Source organism: Morchella sextelata (assembly GCF_020137385.1).
Source record: "Morchella sextelata strain SCLS chromosome Unknown scls_11, whole genome shotgun sequence".
Taxonomy (NCBI): domain Eukaryota; kingdom Fungi; phylum Ascomycota; class Pezizomycetes; order Pezizales; family Morchellaceae; genus Morchella; species Morchella sextelata.
The window spans coordinates 751,326-769,743 of NW_025408626.1; the positions used below are offsets into that span (position 1 = coordinate 751,326).

Consider the following 18,418-nt stretch of genomic DNA (forward strand, 5'->3'; position numbering starts at 1 on the left):
ACAGAGAGAGAAAAAAAAAGAGAGATAAGAAAATGGAATAGGAAATAAGAAAGGTGACCCAGCTAGCTCCTTGGATTACTTACAATATATATACACCACCACAGACACCACAGATACAGATAGACGGCCCCCCGCTATAAGAAAGCAGGGAATGAACGATAGGAAGAACACAAGAAGAAAAGATGCAACACCGCGCTAAATATCCCAATAACCAAGGAGGAAGAAAGATAGTGAAGAAAGAAAGAAAGAAAGAAAGAGAGAAGCAAGAGATGGATATAAGAAAAAAAAACCTAAAGAAAACCCCCATTGAAAGCTAAAGATAACAAGAAAATATACGGAAAGAGACACCAGATAAACAACAAGAAAAGAAATAATAGAGCACCAACCACTACCACAAACACCCAAAATCAAACACCACAATCGCCGCCACAACCCTCCCCTCCTCCCTCCACCTCGTTCTCAACGCCAAATGCCTCTCACTCCACTGCACGCCATGCAAGAACTCATTATACACCTCGCCCCTCACCTCCACGACGCCTCCCTCAACGGACCTCCACGCGCGGCCTCCTCCGCCCGCAACCCTCACCACCATCCGCCCACTCTGCACCATGACCCTCTCACCACCAGTGCCCACCCCCGCGCTGCGATACGAGCCCACATCAATCCTGAAGCGCCGCATGGGGCCCGTATCCCCGCTCGGCTTCACATTATAGAACGTAGCGCTGCACTGCTCCTCCGGCAGGAAGATCTCGAAGCGCTGACAGCGGTCACGGAACGCCTCCTTCTTCTCCACCGCTGCCACGGCCGTGGTCGCCGCCGCTCCCGCACGAGGAACATTGGCTGGGACGGCTGTGTCGTCGGCGGGAATGCGGAAGCGGCGCTGAAAGTCCTTGCCTTCGTCGATGATGGAGCGGTATATGCTCTGGACCATTTCGAAGCCGGCCGGCGCAGTAGGGTTTGGCTGCACGCTCCACGCGGAGAAGGAGACGGTTGATGGGGTCACGGCGGTGTCGGTGTCGCTATCGTATGTGTATGTGCAGGCGCAGGTAGCAGGGTGGCCTGGGCAGGGTGGCGGCGGGGGGCGTTTGTCGATGAAGACGAAGCAGCTCTCGACGATCCAGAAGACCTCGCCCTTGGGCGGGTAGTCCATGTAGAGGTCGCTCTCAACGAATGCTCTGTCGCCAAAGCGGTTTCCGAGGAAGGGGGAGTGCTTGAGGTCGTATTTGGCGAGGAGCCTTCCGGGAGGGCCGTCATTGATGGAGAAGACGCGGACAAAAACGGGGCCCCAGAGGCTGGGTAGGGCGTCGGTGTCTTCATGAAGGATGATGAGGCGCTTGAAGGGGCGATCGGTGACCATGACGAAGAACTGGTCGCCGTTCGAGATCTCGGAGGAGCGCTCGAGCTCGGTTTCAAGGAGGGTCTCTCCCGTGAGGATGTTGTGGGCGACAAAGTGCAGGATGGCGCGGTGATGGGTGATGGGCGTCTTGCGGATGTAGGTGAGGCGGTCTTGGGCAAAGTCGACTTCGCCGAGGAGGCGCTGCGGGAGCAGGATGGGCAGCTTCCAGAGGAGTCTTGCACTGGGGATTGCAAAGACGAGTATTCTGTTCCCATCAGCCACCGCCATTCACTAACAATTTCTTCTCTTTTTCTTCTTCTACATCTTCTAGGAATCCACTCACAGTGCTCTCCGTCCAAAGCCGTAGCCGTCCGTGGGCGAATCGTAGAAGTTCAACGTCACGACGAGCAACCCCTTCCCCATTTGCACATTCATCCTCGCCCTCACAAGATCTGACATCTTGACGACGCCCCCATCCAAGCACAGCGGATCCAGCGCCACTAGTATCCGCTTGTCGCCCTCAAGACTCTGCACCCTCAGCACACGGTCCTCATGGCTGGTCCAGGCCGCATAGCCGTCGGCGGCATCCCACTCGATCGAAGCCTCGTCGCTGCAGTCCAGCAATACCTCATGTACCCTCGTCGGCAGTCCCAGTCGGCGTGTATGGAAGCGGTATGCAGCACGGCGGTAGGGCAACACAACACTGTGCGGGTTGGGGAGGCTTTCACGGAACTCGACGGCCTCGGCGGTGCGCGGGAAGTGCGAGATGAGGGCGATGCGTGCAATGTACTCGGAGGCGAGGAGACGGTACCAGGTGCGGGAGACACCCTGCAGTCGGATGATATCGATGGGATCCAGGAGCTCGATGATGGGGGCAATCTCGAAATCGCCGAGATGGGTAAAGGGGTCCATGGGCGGCATGGAGGGAGAGGCGGGGGGAGGTGAGGTGAGGTGAGGTGAGGTGACGGATACTTCTGTTGCTGTTGCTGCTGCTGTTGCGCGCTTGGGAGGAGGAGGAGGAGGAGGAGGAGATGAGATAAGTATTTCTTTCCCTTGGTTTTTTTCTCTTTTGCTTTCCTTTCTTTTTCCTGCTCTTTGTGTCGCGTGAGGGCTAACTACTGCGGTTGAGGAGTGTGTGCTGTATGCTGCTGCAAGAATGTGGAATGGAAACGGAGGGACTGAAGACACGGACGGAATGATGCGATTGGTGCGCTCAAGGCGGGAAAGAGACGGCGGGTGGTGCCGTTGCTAGCAGGCACGCAGGCAGGCAGGCAGCAGGGAGGCAGCAGGCAGGGAAAGGGAAAGAAACAAACCAACCGGACCCCACGCGAGATGTGGGGGAGAGATGGCACTAGTGATTATAGAGATTAACGAGATGGATTAGATACGATGGTATCCCGATATATGGACACAGCTGAGAGGATGCTGAAGAGAGCGAGCGAGAGAGCGAGGCTTGGCTTGGCTTGGATTCTCTGTTCAGACGTCTCTCTCCTCCACTTATGTGTCTCCAGAAATCGAATGTTGACCGGCCGTATGTACTCTAGGTAATTCTAGCCATCATCCCTCAGGAGCTCCTTCATCGTCCTTCACTAGCAACCCGGGTTACAAATCGATAATGGGCTGCTTAACAAGGACAGAACACTCTGAAATAGATGTCTGAGAGGAATTAACCTAGGCAATTGATCTACCTACCAGGCCTATCTACTACTGCACTTTATCCACCGCCGTACCTACATATGTATGCACATAGCTACTCTCATGATCATGCCCCAGGACAATGGATGCACTTCAGTGTTTATCGCCGCGCATAAACAAATCAAAACAAGGGCTAGGTTTCTGCGCATCTCCCGGCGCAGCAACGACAAGCCAACAACCCCTGTCACGCACCGTCAAGAAATAATCAATCACCTGGGGTCACACACGCACACACACACACACACCACACACCTCACTCACTCACTCACTCACTCACACGTCAACCCGGTTCCAGGCACTGAGGTCCGGTCCTTTTCTTTTTGATACTTCGAGATACCAACGCCCAAGTATCAAATACATACACACGCACACGCACGCTCACGTCTCAGATACATTCATTCTATCATTGACAATGTCGACCTCGCCCGAATCCCAATCCCACTCCCCCTCCGACTCCCACTCCGACTCCCACTCCGACTCCCACTCCGACTCCCACTCCGAATCCCCCGACCCCCAAACACCAGCAGCACCAGCACCAGCACCAGCAGCAATAGCAGCACCAGCATCAGCACCAGAACCGGCACAGGCACAGGCACAGGCACAGGCACAAGCACAAGCACAAGCATCAGCACCAGCACCAGCACCAGTACCAGTGCCAGTACCAGTACCCTCACAGGCACCCTTCCAACCACACCCCTCCTACCACCGCCCCATCCACCCCGCCCCCGCCCCTCTCCCCAAGCTCCTCCCCGCGCCCCAAACCCCCCAAACCCGCCCAACCCCCCCCCTCCCCGCCAAGCCCGCCACCGACGCCGCCGCCAAACCCGCCGCCACCACCGCGACGATCACCATCCCCACCGAGACCAACCCGGCCAACATCCCGCGGCGCGGCGCTGAGGTCGGCATCGGCCGCCGTGGCGCCGCCGTGGCACTCGGGCAGACGGGCCTCCCGCTCCGCAACATCTCCGCCATCCTGCACCTGCCGCTCTCGACCGTGTCGGGCATCATCTCGCACGCAAAGGAGATGGCCGAGGTCAATGGCGGGTCGCCGCTCGACGATATCAACCTCCGCTCGAAGCGCCGCATGGGCAGGCCGAAGAAGTGGACCGTGGAGGAGAAGAGGGTGGTAAGTTGCCCCGCCCCCGCCCCCCGGAGGGATGTGCTGGGTAGGGACTGATGGGGAGCAGGTCATACAGGTGTGTACGCGCGACGCCAAGCAGCGGGCAAAGTCGTATGTCATGCTGGCGAAGGAGTGTCCGTTTAAGATTGATGAGCGCACGGTGAGGAGGATCATGACGGAGGCTGGATATGATCGTAGGAGGAGCCATGTGCCCGATGCCGCGGAGAGGGTCTCAGATGATGTGGATGAGTAGTGTAGTGGACCATCAGGGAGGAGGGCGGGGGGTGAGGAGGGTTATGGCGTTGGTGAGTTTGGGTTGGTGTTCCCTTTTTTGTTTTGTTACTTGTTTTTTTGTGTTTGTGTTTGGGATTCGGGGTATTGTGCTACTGGGTTTGTCATTTTTGCAGCTGTAGGGAAGGGGCTTGTGTGTGGGATGAAGGACGAGAGAGAGAGAGAGAGCCAAAAAGTGAGGGTGTGTGTGTGTGAGAGAGCTGGAGTACCGATACATCATGGTACCGATCATGGGGGTTTGGAATCCCTCCCCGACTCCAAACCCTCATGGTGAGCTAGTGGATGTCATATGAGATGATTTGTTTGCCTCCAATGCGGATTCATATTCCATATATGCCAATTGCCCCCCCTCCCCTTTTCCATGCCACTGCTCGTTATAAGTAATAGCCCGAGAGTACGTTGTCCCTGCGTATGTAGGTGGTAATAGAAGGAATTTTCCCAGTACGAGTGATGATACGTGCATGTAGTTACAGTGAGAAACGGAGACCCTGCATCTAGTGTATATATTGAACATTTGAGCCCGAAACATAGCCAGTGCTCAAAATCTGGAACCCAATTCCTCAAAAGCCACTTACCACCCCTACCACTCTCCTCAATCCATGTCCGGGGGTTCGTATATTCAGCACTATTTACCTACATGTAGCTACTCATCCCTTCCCTCCCTCATCGACTATCACTCGCACCACACCATAGCAACGAGTGATGCCACATGTTCAGGCATTGGCCGTGGGATGGCTGAAATAGGGCGTGGAGTTTCTAACCCGGGTTGGCAAAGAAACACTTCCGGTCATGTCCCCAGAAAGAAGGCGTGGATGGCGAGTGATAGCTGCTAGCTGGCTGGATACAGGGTCTTTTTTGGGGGGTGGTGAGCGCTTTGGCGGGATAGTACGAAAGCATCGAGGGTGGTTTAACCTGCTGGTCTTGCATGGTCTTCTAGGGGTTTCATAGCTTATGCACGTGCGCCTGTAGGTAGTGGGGAAGCTAGGCTTGTACCGAGCCCTCCTAGGCATAGAACTGGCTTTTTGTGCTGAATTTGGACTTACAGGGCGTGGTCGACGTCCAGCTAGCACGGGTTTGTCTGTGCTGTGATCTTATAGCTTAGTGGTAACCGGGCCCTTGAATTAACCTTTCCTCGCCTTCTCAGATCTGGCCGCTCCCGACCCATCCTTTCCACGTACTCAGGGTAGGCAAGAAGAACCTAAAAATAACTTTTTATGGCAACGACCTCTGATTCGCGGCTGGCGAAAAGCTACATCAAATTGAGCCCCTGCTTGCAGCTTGCATTTTCAGGTTCTTATTGCCTGCCCCGAGTACTGACTCTGTTTAAAACCATAAAGTGGAAAGAGCGTCCACACCCAAGGAAGTCTGTCAACTCTATATCATAATCATGGGACGCATAGTCACGGCACTCCCATCTACTATCTGCATAACCTACACTACATTGCTCACACACTGTCCATTGGGCTGAATGGCTCTAATTCGAAATTCTGGTTTTCTTGGTACGGGCATGGTGTACATACATGTATGTGTTGTCAGATTTTGACGTTCACTGTGCTAGTATTGATACATGCTGTCTCAGAAAAGCTTGTCTACTTGCTAATGCTAGACCGCCGTGTGCTAGCCTATACAGAAGCTCGAAGGCCAGCCCGGGGAGAAGATTCCTCAACGGACATGTCCATTGAAGAACCAGCTATTGCGGATCAATCTTTTTACGATCGAATCCCTTTTTCTTTAAGGAAAGGGCGGCTCAGGGCTTCCCAGCCCTATGGATTACTATATGGGCAATGCCAATGTGGCGTCTCTTTCTATATGTCTCATGCTTTACGCAGCAGATATTGATAGGGATATCGATAACTAGTCCTAAGCTGAGGTTGGGCGCGGAAGCCACTGTATTGAATGGCAAACGGACTGGTATCTATCCATACTGAAATACTCGTACAGGCTTTGATAGACGGGCTCCAAATGGCCATGGGTATAAAAGAATTATTTCATACCTTCCTACCAATGCTGTGCCAGGCCGTGGGACTGGTATAGTTGAGAAACAACGGCCGTTTTAGCAATGGTACAGCCAGGTTCCAGACCTTATATGCTTATTATATTTAGCGCAAGGTAAATACATAGCCAATGACCGTGCCAGGGATTAGTACGTGCACTCGGGAATTGAAACTGATTGTATTTTCTGGTGCGGAAGTCATCAGGCGAATAAATACAGTTCACCTCACTCACTACTCGTTCAATCTATCTAACCCTTGAAATGAGTGGCTCTAGAGTGGCACGGGTAAATAAGGTGAGACCCATTGTCTTTTTTTGCTCCCGCTGATACTGACAAATACATTATTGGTGCAGCGCAACGACTATTATTTCTTGTCTGGCTTTCTAGATAGCTCGTTTCATTTCCCTGGGTGAAATGGACAAGAAAAATATTCTGCCATTATAAATTTCACCTTCCTAAAATATGGGGAGAGCAGCCTCCCCGAATGAGATCCGTAGTGCATGGCCCTAGGCCTTGTTAACAGCTGGAGGGTCAATGATACACTTATAAATGTCCCGAACAGGTTTAGGCTTTTTGGACCCCCAAACCAGGCCGGGTAGCTCGCAGCCAAGTTAAGTAATAGAACCTCAAAGAAGTGTTAGGACTCAGGAGCTTTATGGCCGCAGTATTAGGGGAATGGAGTGAGTGGCAGCTCCAAGGCTCATCATAATCTATTTGGCCAATTGATTCCATGAGAACAGTACCAGTAACGAGGAACCTGGGAAGCATCCAGTTTATGGGACAATGGCCAGTTAAGCTGTTAAGAACTTATATAATTATATTAAGCCAGTACGTACGTGCGTACTCGGCACTACCATCGAACACAGTCATGATCGATCTTACAATTACCAACCATTAAATCGACGCCATAACGACTCGGATAGCGTCGGAAAAAAGATTTTTGAGCAAACTCTTCATCATGCGTTTGGGAGTTAATGATACCTAATAAAGTTTTCATACTTGTTACCTCAATGTTCTCTTACCTAAGGAGAGTTAACAATTCAGGAGACAGGCAGTCAACTTCTCAACAGGTTGTTCTTGGCCTTGCAATCCGTCCATCCGTTCATGCAAGGGGAGTCAAGTTGTCCCCAGGTCTGCCCCCCTCCACCCCAAAAGAGGCCAACCCCAGGATTCACCAGCACAATAACAAACGACGCGTAAACCCAAACGCTGAGTGACCTTCTCTAAAAAGTTTTTTTTACAGCCTGAATTCAAACAGTTAACCAGAAGCCACTGGTCTGTTACACGTGCCTTGATTCGTCTGCATTGCATACACATAGAGTACAGTCGCAACTCGATATGCCGGAACTCAATACACCGGATCCCTTGCTGTCCCGTACGAGATCCTCTGAGAATATTATTTTTCCTACTGCAAAATCAATCTGCTATCCCGGATTTTTTGCTATCCCGTACGAAATCCTTAGAATCTTGGCAATCCGGCATATCGAGTTGCGACTGTAGTTGGTCTGCAACCCGCTACTTACGGCATCAACCCTAACCCTTGTCCTCCCGTGGACAAAACAAAACTCCCGACGTCACACTCTTGGTTGGGGGGTTGAGAGTTTCCTCTCTCCACGGTGGCGCCGGGCCCTTGCCTTAGCTTTGGTGCCCAGTTAACAATATATTTATTAACCTGTTTTCTTTATGTATGTGCCGCTGGGTGTGTACGATCTCCTACCAACAGCTACATACCACCGCCGCAGCCTCTCTCCCTCCTCTCTCCCTCCCTCCCTCCCTCCCTCCCTCCCTCTCTCCCTCTCCCTTCCTCGAGAGAAGAAAGGAGCAGAGACTAGACAAGCTGGCCGCCTGGCCTGCCTGGCCCTTCCAACTTTTCCAGCAACTCATCATTTCTACCCACACCAATTCCTGTTCCTTTTCCCGATGGAGAAGCTGTTCCTGAATGTACCTTCCTACTGTACATAACAGCCACTTGATATGTAGATACCCACAGACGAAGCAGAATGGAGCACTTGTAAAGAAGGAAAAGCGAACAATGTGCCACAACACCCTAACCCTCGTAGTGTTAGCATATAACAGTCTTCCCCCCTAGGTGATTGATAATTGATCTCCCTCTTCCCCTTGCAGCCCAGTTTCTTCTTCTGCCAGACATCAGAACAGGCCACGGGGGGTGTCTCTATTTTCAGCCTCGCTGTCTACATACTTACCTCTCTGACAACCCACCACAACCACCACTGCGCGCTGATCGGTTTTTATATAAACCATCCATTCCCCTTCCCTCCCTCCTCTTCCCCACCGCATCACCCCACAAGGAAAGAAAGAAAAAAACGCGTCCAAGTATATCACTTATACACAATGTCTACTCGTAAACGCAAGCAAGAAGCCGGCGAAGAGGCCTCCGAGGAGGAGGAGCTCCAGGCCCTCCCCTCTGACGACAGCGAGGAGGAAGAGGAGTACGTGTTTCCCCTCCTGCGTTTCCCATGATCCCCCAACTAACGGCGGGAAGATATGTCGAGTCAGAGCCCGAAGACTCCGAAGCCGAGGACTCTGAGGCGGAAGCCTCAAAGCCCAAGAGACGCAAGGTTGAGCAGGCGCCCAACGAGGACGATGAGGACGAGGAAGATGAGGATGGTGAGGGCGAAGAGGAGGATGACGAGGCCGAGGGTGAGGGCGAGGGCGATGGTGAAGGTGAGGAAGAGGAGGCTGAGCCCGAAGAAGAGGAAGAGGAGCGTGATCCTCATGACGACTCGCACGATGATGAGGGCGATGATGGTATGTATCAATTGTTTCTCCTGTTTTTATTGTTACCTAAATTACTCCTCTGATTGTTTGTTTGTTTTAATCGCTAATCCGCTGTTATGATTGATAGACGCTGAAGGCGAAGATGACGATAAGAAAGATACAACTGCAGAGGAGGAGGACGCGAAGCCTGCAGCTGCAGAGAAGTAAAGTCACCACACAATCGGTGGTCCCTCATTGGAAGGATTGGAAAAAAAAAAATCTATCTTGTATCTTTTGCATCTTTTTTTTCTTCTTGTAATTCATAAGCTACACTAATGTACGCGTCTTTGTCTGCCTGTCCACTGAAGTGAATAGACGTGAATCTTGCGCAATTGGCTAGTTTGAATGGACGTACAGTGCTTTGACGTGCATACTGAAAAGTACCTTGGTAATCCATCTTCTAGTGTTGCGACGAGCCCCACATACAGGTATTTCGTGCAGCGAATGAGGCGCATCGCGTATTTGAAATGGCTATCAATTGTAGAGATTACCCATAACATTTGATTACCCACTTCAAGGTTCCAACTAAATGGAGAGCTCTGGTTGTCCGTGGCGTTGAGTGGTCGTGGTATGCGACCGCACCGTACCGCGTAACCCCACAACATGGAGGCCAATGATCCATGAGTATAATTCCAGTTCAATCGTCTAATAAAGCCCCCTTTACGGTTTTGACGCCCGTATGTGGTATTGTAATGTTCACAGGGATTAAGTAGTGCGCCCAATGAGGTGGCTCGTTGTTAGATGCTGCGTCGAATAATAGAGTACCTGCAGCATTTACTAACTGCTCTACTGATCTGAAGTGAGAAATAATTAGATTCACATGGCTGCAGCTAGCTAGTGTAGCTGTTCGCGTGCTATATTGGCTTAAAATGTTATATTGTCTGGCCAAAATATTGTAACTAGTACTACGGAGTCGTTATCAGGAGGAATTATTTACATAAAAGGCTCATCAGTCATAAAAGAATTAACAAAGGAAAATGTGATTGTGGTAAACGAATGACAACCGCCCAACTACTGCTTGTACCTCTCTTGCTTGGGTCTAAACCCAACACCATACCACTTCGTCTTCAAAAGCAAAGAACTGCACACTACACTAACACTACTCAGCGCCATCGCCAGCGCCGCCCAAACCGGGTCCAATCTCACACCTCCCGCAGGATACAGCACTCCCGCCGCTATTGGGAGTGCGCAGAGGTTGTAGATACAGGCCCATAAGAAGTTGAGCTTGACCCGTCGGAACACAGTTCTCGAGAGCTCGGTCAGGGTTAACAAGCTGCGCAGGTCTGAGGATACTAGGATGAATTTCGCGCTACCAATGGCTACGTCGGAGCCTGAGCCAATGGCAATACCAACGTCGGCGACGGTGAGGGCGGGAGCGTCATTAATTCCGTCTCCAACCATAGCGATAATGGCACGGTGGGGCTTGGAGGACCTCTTCTTGCGATGGGTCATCTGATATAAGCGGGATCGTGGCCGTTTTCGAGCATTCTTCTGGAGGTGGAGAATCTTGTCTGCCTGAGAAGGGAGAATAGTGTTAGTTATATATGTTCGAAGAGAATATCTTGGGGATCAATGACAATACCTTTTCTGTTGGAAGCACTCCCGCGATAACATTTTCCGCCGGAATTCCAACCATTGTAGCAACAGCAACAGCAGTCTTTGGATTATCGCCAGAAATCATCCAGACCCCGATTCCGTTCTCCTGAAGACGTTGAATCACCTCCGGTGCCTCAGGGCGAATGGGATCAGCCGCTGAATATAGGGCCATAAGCTCGAACTTTTCATCATATCTAATTGCAAGGAGCACAACGCTCTTGCCGGCCATTTTCCAGGAGTTCAAGTCTGGATTGTGTTGCTCTAAACCAAGAACACCATATTCCCCCATGAAACGCTCGTTGCCAATGATAGCCTCAAGGATCTCACCATTGGTGAATTTGAAGAATCCATGTAATCCTCGGCCCGGAACCTCTTCTATCTCTGTTGGGTCAAGACGAATTTGCTCCTTCAACTCACAATGCTTAACGACAGCTCGAGCAAGTGGGTGTGCCGAACCCTCCTCCAATTTTTGTGAGACAGTATAGATGAGTTTTATGGTCTCGGTGTTGCGGGTGAGTAGCTTCTCGTCCGTGACCTTTGGCTCACCGCCTTGGGTCAGAGTACCAGTCTTGTCGAAAACAATACAATCGAGCCTAGAAGCCTCCTGGAAGGCTTCTCCACCTCCCTTCACCAAGATACCATATTTTGCTGCTAATCCAGACCCAACGAACAATGCGGTTGGTGCGGCAAGACCGATACCACAAGGGCATGCAATAACGAAGACAGCGATAGCAAACCCGAGAGACCAGACTGGCCATCCACCCTGATCCTGTTCAAGATAGCTATCAGGGAGTCTTCCAGACATCCCCAAGCCCAACCAGGTGAGCCAGGTAACAATGGCAAGAAGGGTTACAACAGGAACAAAATAACCAGTGATTATATCCGCAGCACGCTCGATTGGTGCACGACGGGTTTGGCCTTCGCGGACAACCTTAACGATCTGATCCAACATGGAATCACCGCCAACGCTTTCGACACGAACGTTGACAACCTGTCCCTGGTTGATAGTTCCGATGAATACGGAGTCCCCCTCAGACTTATGTACCAGCCTTGATTCGCCTGTCAGTGAGGATTCGTCGAACTGCGACTGGCCAGAGACGACAATCCCATCGGCAGGAGGTGAGGAGCCGCGGACAACACTGATAACGTCTCCAACCTCGAGAAGGTCTGTATCGATTTTTCGGGTTTTCCAAGGTCTATTGTCGGGGTAGTCTGTGTTGCTAGGGTCCTTTTCCCCAATTGGGTTGCCAACGCCATAAAGAAATGAAGAATCGACGCCCATGTCTTCATCACTAGCATGCACTACAAGCAAGGCTTCATCGGGGCGGAGATTACCCAGTAAACTCACTGCATCAGCGGTCTTACTTTTGCTATAAGCCTCCAGAAAGCGTCCTATAAAATAAAAAAGCGCAAAATTAGAACCCTTACAAAACTTATCACATGTGGGGGTTAGAATAGAGACTTACCCATCAATAAGAACATGGTCAACAACACTGTCGAGTCAAAATAAGTCGTGATATGATCAATTTTCATTGCAGTATCAATCATATCCATCCCTTCCATCCCTGCGTGTACTGGCTCTAGTTTTGGCTTTGCTGCTGACATGGCCAATAGCGCGACACTTGCAAAGTAGGAGATAGAGACGCCCAACGAGATCAACAAGTTCATACTACCGAACCTATAGAACCTCCGTAGAAGGGGAACATTACTCCCTCTTCTCCAAAGTGCTCTAATCTCGCGAATTGCTCTTCGGTGAAATACGTCCGCAACCCAAAACATGACTGGAGTACTCAGAATGAACAAAGCCCATTCAACCCTGGTAGCTTGGCCTGCCCACATTGGCTCCTCAATGTAAAGACGGGTCTTGTTATCTTTGGGGACGAGGGTCATGAAAACAATCCCGAGAATGAAAGTTGGAATGGCAATGATTATGCAGAAAATTAAACGTATTAAGATTCGGCTTCGTTCCCGGAGTTGGAGTTTTCGGGATCGTTCTTCCATTGTAGGGGGATGATAGACCGAAACATTAAAATTGGGCGAGGCGGAGGATACTGCTGCAACGATATGGCGTAATGTGAAGCTTGGTGCGCAAGGGTAATATTTGATACGAACGATCGGAGGCTCTAGAGTAAGAGGTTTCTCGACGACCAGTTCCGGAAATGTGGATTCAAGTGCATCAATGACCTTTTTAGGGCAATGTTCACAAAACATCCCATCCACTCTCAAATCTACCTCCCTCGCAACCTCAATCTCATATAAACCTGCTTCCTCGCCCTTGGATTCCAAGGATTTGAGAGCCTCTAGAGAACTCTCAAATCCAGCATCCTCAACCTCACTCACGATTTTGTCAGCGCCGGCTTTGGCGCCGCCGCTGGCATTGGCATCAAAGACAACAGTCCCGCTGCCGCCCATGAGGTTAACGCTAACAGATTTGACGAACGGTAGTCCCCCGAGAATTTCTGTAACAGAATTGGAGCAAGATGCACAAGTCATCCCACCAATCGAAATAGTAGCTTCGTAAAGGCCTTCATTCTCTGTCGGTAAACGGGTCGCTGAAGTTGGGTGGGATCGTACGACTTGCGATGTTGTGAACTCAGAATCTGTAGGAGAGCTTCGGGGTGACGAAGAATCCGAGAAGCTATCTGATGAAGTGACGGTATAATCCGACTTGCCAGCTCCATGTGATTTATTCACCTGCATCTCGGCCTCATTCCTACAAAGTTCGCAGTTTTCCAAATGCTTCACTCCTCCGTGATTTCTTTTGCCCTTGGCGTTGTTCCTGACAATGGCTTCCCTGAATCGTTCTGCAATCTCTTCCAGACCTGACTCGGGTTCTTCTTTAAATGTCATGACTCTACCATCTACTGGATCATCTCTCCCATACCCATCGGCACCCATAACCCTGACACTATCAACCTCAAACTCTGCTTCGACGAGGACTCGTATTATCTCTTTGGGATCAAGAGAATGACTATGGGCTACTGTGACGCTATGGTCTAAGATATTCGTTGAAATCCGGTAGGGGGCTGGTGCCAGTCGAGAAAGAAGCTCATTGATAGTTTGACTGCAAGTTGGGCAGTGGAGGTTTGATATAAGAAGATTTGTGGTGACATGAGGGGGTGCTGGAGGGGATCTTCCATAGGACTGAATCCGCAGTATTGGCGTGATACTCGTACTAGTGTTTGATATCGTAGATATCCGCTTTGGTGGTGGTGAATATGTCGATTTAGGCGTGGGGGCGCGGGACTGGATAGGCTTTCTAGGTGGTGAATGCATGGTGTTATTATAATTGAGGGATTAAAACGGGTGGAAATTCTATTATAGAGAATTATATGTTCTTGTATCAAGAAAATAAAGGAGGAAGGATTAAGATAAAGGCTCAGGTGGATCAGAAGGTGGGGTAGAGAGAATACCGGCGGGACAGTTAGGGAATCTAACGGATATCGATAGGTATCTTAGCTCATTATATACCAGCACCAACAAAGGAAATCTGTCGAGATTCTGCTGAGCTTTAATTGCGTAAAAGCCTGATCGCCGGGATAACCCACAATACACACATAGAGAAGGAACTCAACACACGTGCCATAGCTCAAACCCACTCATCTTTCCGGTATGTAAGTAGAGTGGATCGAGAAAGCTACTGGATTCACTCATGAAGCAGGCAAAAACTGCTCCATCAAGTAGTATCCACTGCATTCTGGAACCAACGGGACTTGCCACCTCTTCTTAGCAATTCTCGGGTAGGGAACTGTAGAGTAAACGCAGCCTGTTCCTGCAGCTCCATCAGCACTATTGCGGGGTTATCGCTTGCCCATTCGTGCCCTTCTAGTTCATCTTTGAGTGCAAACAGGCTTGTATGGTACTAGATATCTCGGCAAAGGCACGCTAGCGAATTGTGCGTTAACTACCGCCCACCAGGCCAGCAGACCCCCGCTGGCACCCTGCAACACATCCTCCTTCCTCCTGATATGCTGGTTGTCGTATAATTGCGTACTGATTTACCAAAGACGGTCACCGTGCCCGTTATCGCTATGTAAAGTGATGAGGTGAGGTGACTCTTGAGTTGTTCATCATGCCTCTATAATCCGAAGCCGAATGGTAAATTCAACGTTTTCGTACGATGTCGTCTATCGATCAGCATAAATTACAGGGATCATTTTTTATCTTTTTACGCGAAAAGAACGCGCATGTGGCTTGAGAACCTAAAGTGCGTCCGCTGGAAACCGAGCTACCTAGGCCTACATCATACATACAACTTCCAAGTCCCGACGACTGTTCTGAATTAGGTCAACTAAAAATATCGGCATATAAAATTCCTACTATCTCCACTTCCCACTCGAGGAAAGCAATAGCGAACAACGTGAGGTCTACTTATTCCAAAGTATCTTTCTAAATGTTTCTAAATGTTTCTAATAACTATGCTACAATTCTCCCCCGGGTGATCTTCAGTCCTATATCAAACCGGAGAATTAATAAGTCGAAACTCCACAAACACCAGCTACCTAGAGGCTAGAGTTACCAGGAGCTCTCAAACCGAAACCCAGGAATGTACCTGCACCTAGCTTTGCTAGTAGACAAGGAAGAATCGTCCAAGCTTTTCAGAAATTATCTATGGTCAACATGCATATGGATTAGAAATGCACTTTGGAAATAGCCACGTTACGAAGTACCCACGTACCAAACGATAAAGAATTATGACTCTTAATACATACTCCTTACTACAACATACCTAGATGCAAAAACGCAGTCAATCATTTCCATTACTGCTAGCACTCGTACAGATACTAGCCCCGGCACACAGTCAAATTCATTTTGTGCTAAATTTTATATTTCCTAAGATTGGTGAAGAATGAACTAGGGTCGCATGAATATGGTTTTCTTAACCTAGCTACATATAAGCGCTTAGTTGATATCGCTATAGGCTTATAATTAGTGTGTAGGCCAAGGCACACCAACCGCCTAGAAAACTACGGTGCTAAGGAAACATTATTGTTTTTAGAAACACGCAGATGTTACTTTATTGTATTTATCGTTATCACATTACTGATATTATTATCATAGAGCAGAACCCCTTGAGTACTAGTTACCTCTATCTAACTCAACTAGATTCCATAAGATCGTGGTTAATAACGACATTTCTAATCCCTGTCTGCAAATACAACGTCATACTACCTTCGCTAGAAAATCTTAATACTCCGCCTCAACTTTGGATACTAGCTTGATAGCCTGAAACATTGGGCTCCGGGAAATGTCTTCTTCGCGCCAACGCCTATAACAACCGTTTGGTACCTCGCTGGCATTTCCACCACTACATTTCACGTGTGAAAGTCGAAACGTGCCAACACGGGTACCTGGCAGCATGGAACCAATTATTGGTGACGATTGTATCTGCAGGTCGATTTGAAGAAGAAGACATGGAATACATACCCCTACCCTATATTACTTCCGCATTATCCGACACGTCTTTTTTCCGCCAGTTGTATGCCCTCCGAGTAACCACGTCTCAATACCCTTCGCCAAGGGGCCTTCACTACATACTCTATGCAGGAAACAACGGGACTAGGTTTCAAAGTTCATACTTCAATGGGCCGACCAAAATATGCGTTCTCCTGCATTTCAACAGTTTTTTCAAAGGTTTTGGGGTAATGAGGACGTACAAGCTTTTTCGTGAAACGTGCAGGAAGGTTTCCCATACTCCCCTGCGTAGTTTGACGACAAATGAGAGAGGCATGTTAAGGAGCTTGAAATAAATCTTCTGTATCAGATCGAGTCTGGGAACTGATACTCCAGAGTTGTCCGTCTATAGAAGTATTTCCACACGAAGGCTTGTCGGTTTCAGACTTCGTATCGGCGTCGCAAGGAGATACATATGACGATTACAGCTCTCTTTCTTTGTTTTTTTATATTCCCAAAGTTACCAATGGTAGTCCGCGATATCACATATAATGGATTATCGGATGATAGTAGGTGGGGTAATAAGTCTGACAGGATACATACGGCTTAGCGTAAGCTCCGCCGTGAAACGTGATGCCCAGGTGCCAAGAGCGCCAAGATCCACGAGTGATCCATTGTGATCCGTCCCACGTTTAACTAGGGGGAGATAAATAGACAGCGCTCAAAACCGCTCTGGTTGAAAATGAGGGTTTACAAGATTTACTTTGCGTGGTAACATGAAAATGCCTTATCATCGGCGAAATGTCAACAACCCGTTGCCGAGTATTTCTCAGCATGGCTCGCGATCGGCAGAGGTGAGTACAACAACCTGCAACTAATTTCGATCTCAGCAAAGAATCACTCACACGCATTGCATGACCTCATGAAAGATCGCAACACTTACTTTGCCTAGTGGTAAAATATTAATGACTTGGGTACTAAACCGTTGATGCATTGCTTATATTCCGGACTTGAAGAAGGCTCTCTATGTCTAGGCGCGGCGTGCCAGCATCGTGCTTATCCCCAAATACAGCTAAGATCAACTATCTAGAGCTCGAGGACACACCTGCTTCTGAAAGATCCAAATGAATGTTTCTGCACAAGAATATGTAGATCAAGATCTCGATGACGCTCGAGTTTAAGACAATGAATGTCACAAGATATCGTCACATGCCCTAAAGAAATTCAGCCGAGACATTTAAGATCAAGCAACCGGCTTTCAGTCCGGCGCCACTTGATAACAACTAGGAGAAGAGGACTTGAAACCCCTAGGATACAGTTCTATTAGGGCTTACAATTAAAGGACCCGTCTAGCTAGCATGCAGCTGGAGGAATCCGTTGTTTTGAATCCCGCCGTTCTCGCCAATCCAGCACGAGTCGCGAGAGCTATTACTCGTCCAAAAAATTCTTTCTACGTAACTAAAGCAACTGTAACTACTACATGTAGTATACTACTTAATGGTGCGCAATCATCAATAATGATATTCAGTATCACCTGCCGAAATGTTGTCAGCTATTCTTTACTAATTAAATCGTAGTTTATATATAGCCAAGGAAAACGTAGTCAAAACCTTGGTTTCACGTTGACCGAGTGAGAGCCCATGTCTCATGGGTTTAATAACTTAGTAGCGTATTATGAATTTTGACCAGTCTACTTTAATCCCATAATATTTTCAAACCTTAGGGTCGCCCGGTTGATCACAAATATGTGCTATGGTATTGAGGCAGGTTACTGTGGTATTCTCGATACCGTAGTATGGGTGTTCGGTTAACGATAAACCACAGTAAAAATACCACGAAATTGAGTAATACCATGGTAGTTAATAATAAATACCCCTCGAGGTATTTATTTCAGCTATCTTCACCTCAAACCCTCTGCGGTTCACCGTATTAACGCTAGATTTGTCAATCAGATCCACCGAGCACCTCAATACCATGACGATACTCAGCTTGTCTTTGGCAATAAAATACCACGCAACAGAGAATACCATAGTATTTAATATTTACTACGCCTAAACGAATAGACCCTTAGGTACACCATCTAACACTATTCAAGCGGGTATTGCCCCCAGGCTTATAAGGCCTTTAACTATCTAATAAGGTCGTAGGCCTTCTGCAGCTGCTCTAGGCAACAGCGATGCGTTACAGTAGTCAAACAACCTGAAAACCCATACAT

At 49.0% G+C, this 18,418-nt stretch overlaps 4 protein-coding genes across 4 annotated transcripts; 2 read left to right on the plus strand and 2 right to left on the minus strand.

The window, feature by feature from the left end:
• Window positions 1-388: 388 nt before the first annotated feature.
• Window positions 389-2,257, minus strand: H6S33_001627 (uncharacterized protein; the record flags this gene model as incomplete). The annotated part of the gene is made up of 2 exons (XM_044832975.1): window positions 389-1,601; window positions 1,680-2,257. The coding sequence occupies 2 exons, from the start codon at window positions 2,255-2,257 to the stop codon at window positions 389-391; spliced, it is 1,791 nt and encodes a 596-aa protein (XP_044693688.1).
• Window positions 2,258-3,443: 1,186 nt separating this feature from the next.
• Window positions 3,444-4,404, plus strand: H6S33_001628 (uncharacterized protein; the record flags this gene model as incomplete). Its single annotated transcript, XM_044832976.1, has 2 exons — window positions 3,444-4,157; window positions 4,219-4,404. 2 exons carry the CDS (start codon window positions 3,444-3,446, stop codon window positions 4,402-4,404), a joined length of 900 nt encoding a protein of 299 aa, XP_044693689.1.
• Window positions 4,405-8,787: 4,383 nt separating this feature from the next.
• Window positions 8,788-9,381, plus strand: H6S33_001629 (uncharacterized protein; the record flags this gene model as incomplete). Its single annotated transcript, XM_044832977.1, has 3 exons — window positions 8,788-8,885; window positions 8,939-9,204; window positions 9,302-9,381. The coding sequence occupies 3 exons, from the start codon at window positions 8,788-8,790 to the stop codon at window positions 9,379-9,381; spliced, it is 444 nt and encodes a 147-aa protein (XP_044693690.1).
• Window positions 9,382-10,224: 843 nt separating this feature from the next.
• H6S33_001630 (uncharacterized protein) lies at window positions 10,225-14,085 on the minus strand (the record flags this gene model as incomplete). The annotated part of the gene is made up of 3 exons (XM_044832978.1): window positions 10,225-10,728; window positions 10,796-12,201; window positions 12,276-14,085. 3 exons carry the CDS (start codon window positions 14,083-14,085, stop codon window positions 10,225-10,227), a joined length of 3,720 nt encoding a protein of 1,239 aa, XP_044693691.1.
• Window positions 14,086-18,418: the final 4,333 nt, after the last annotated feature.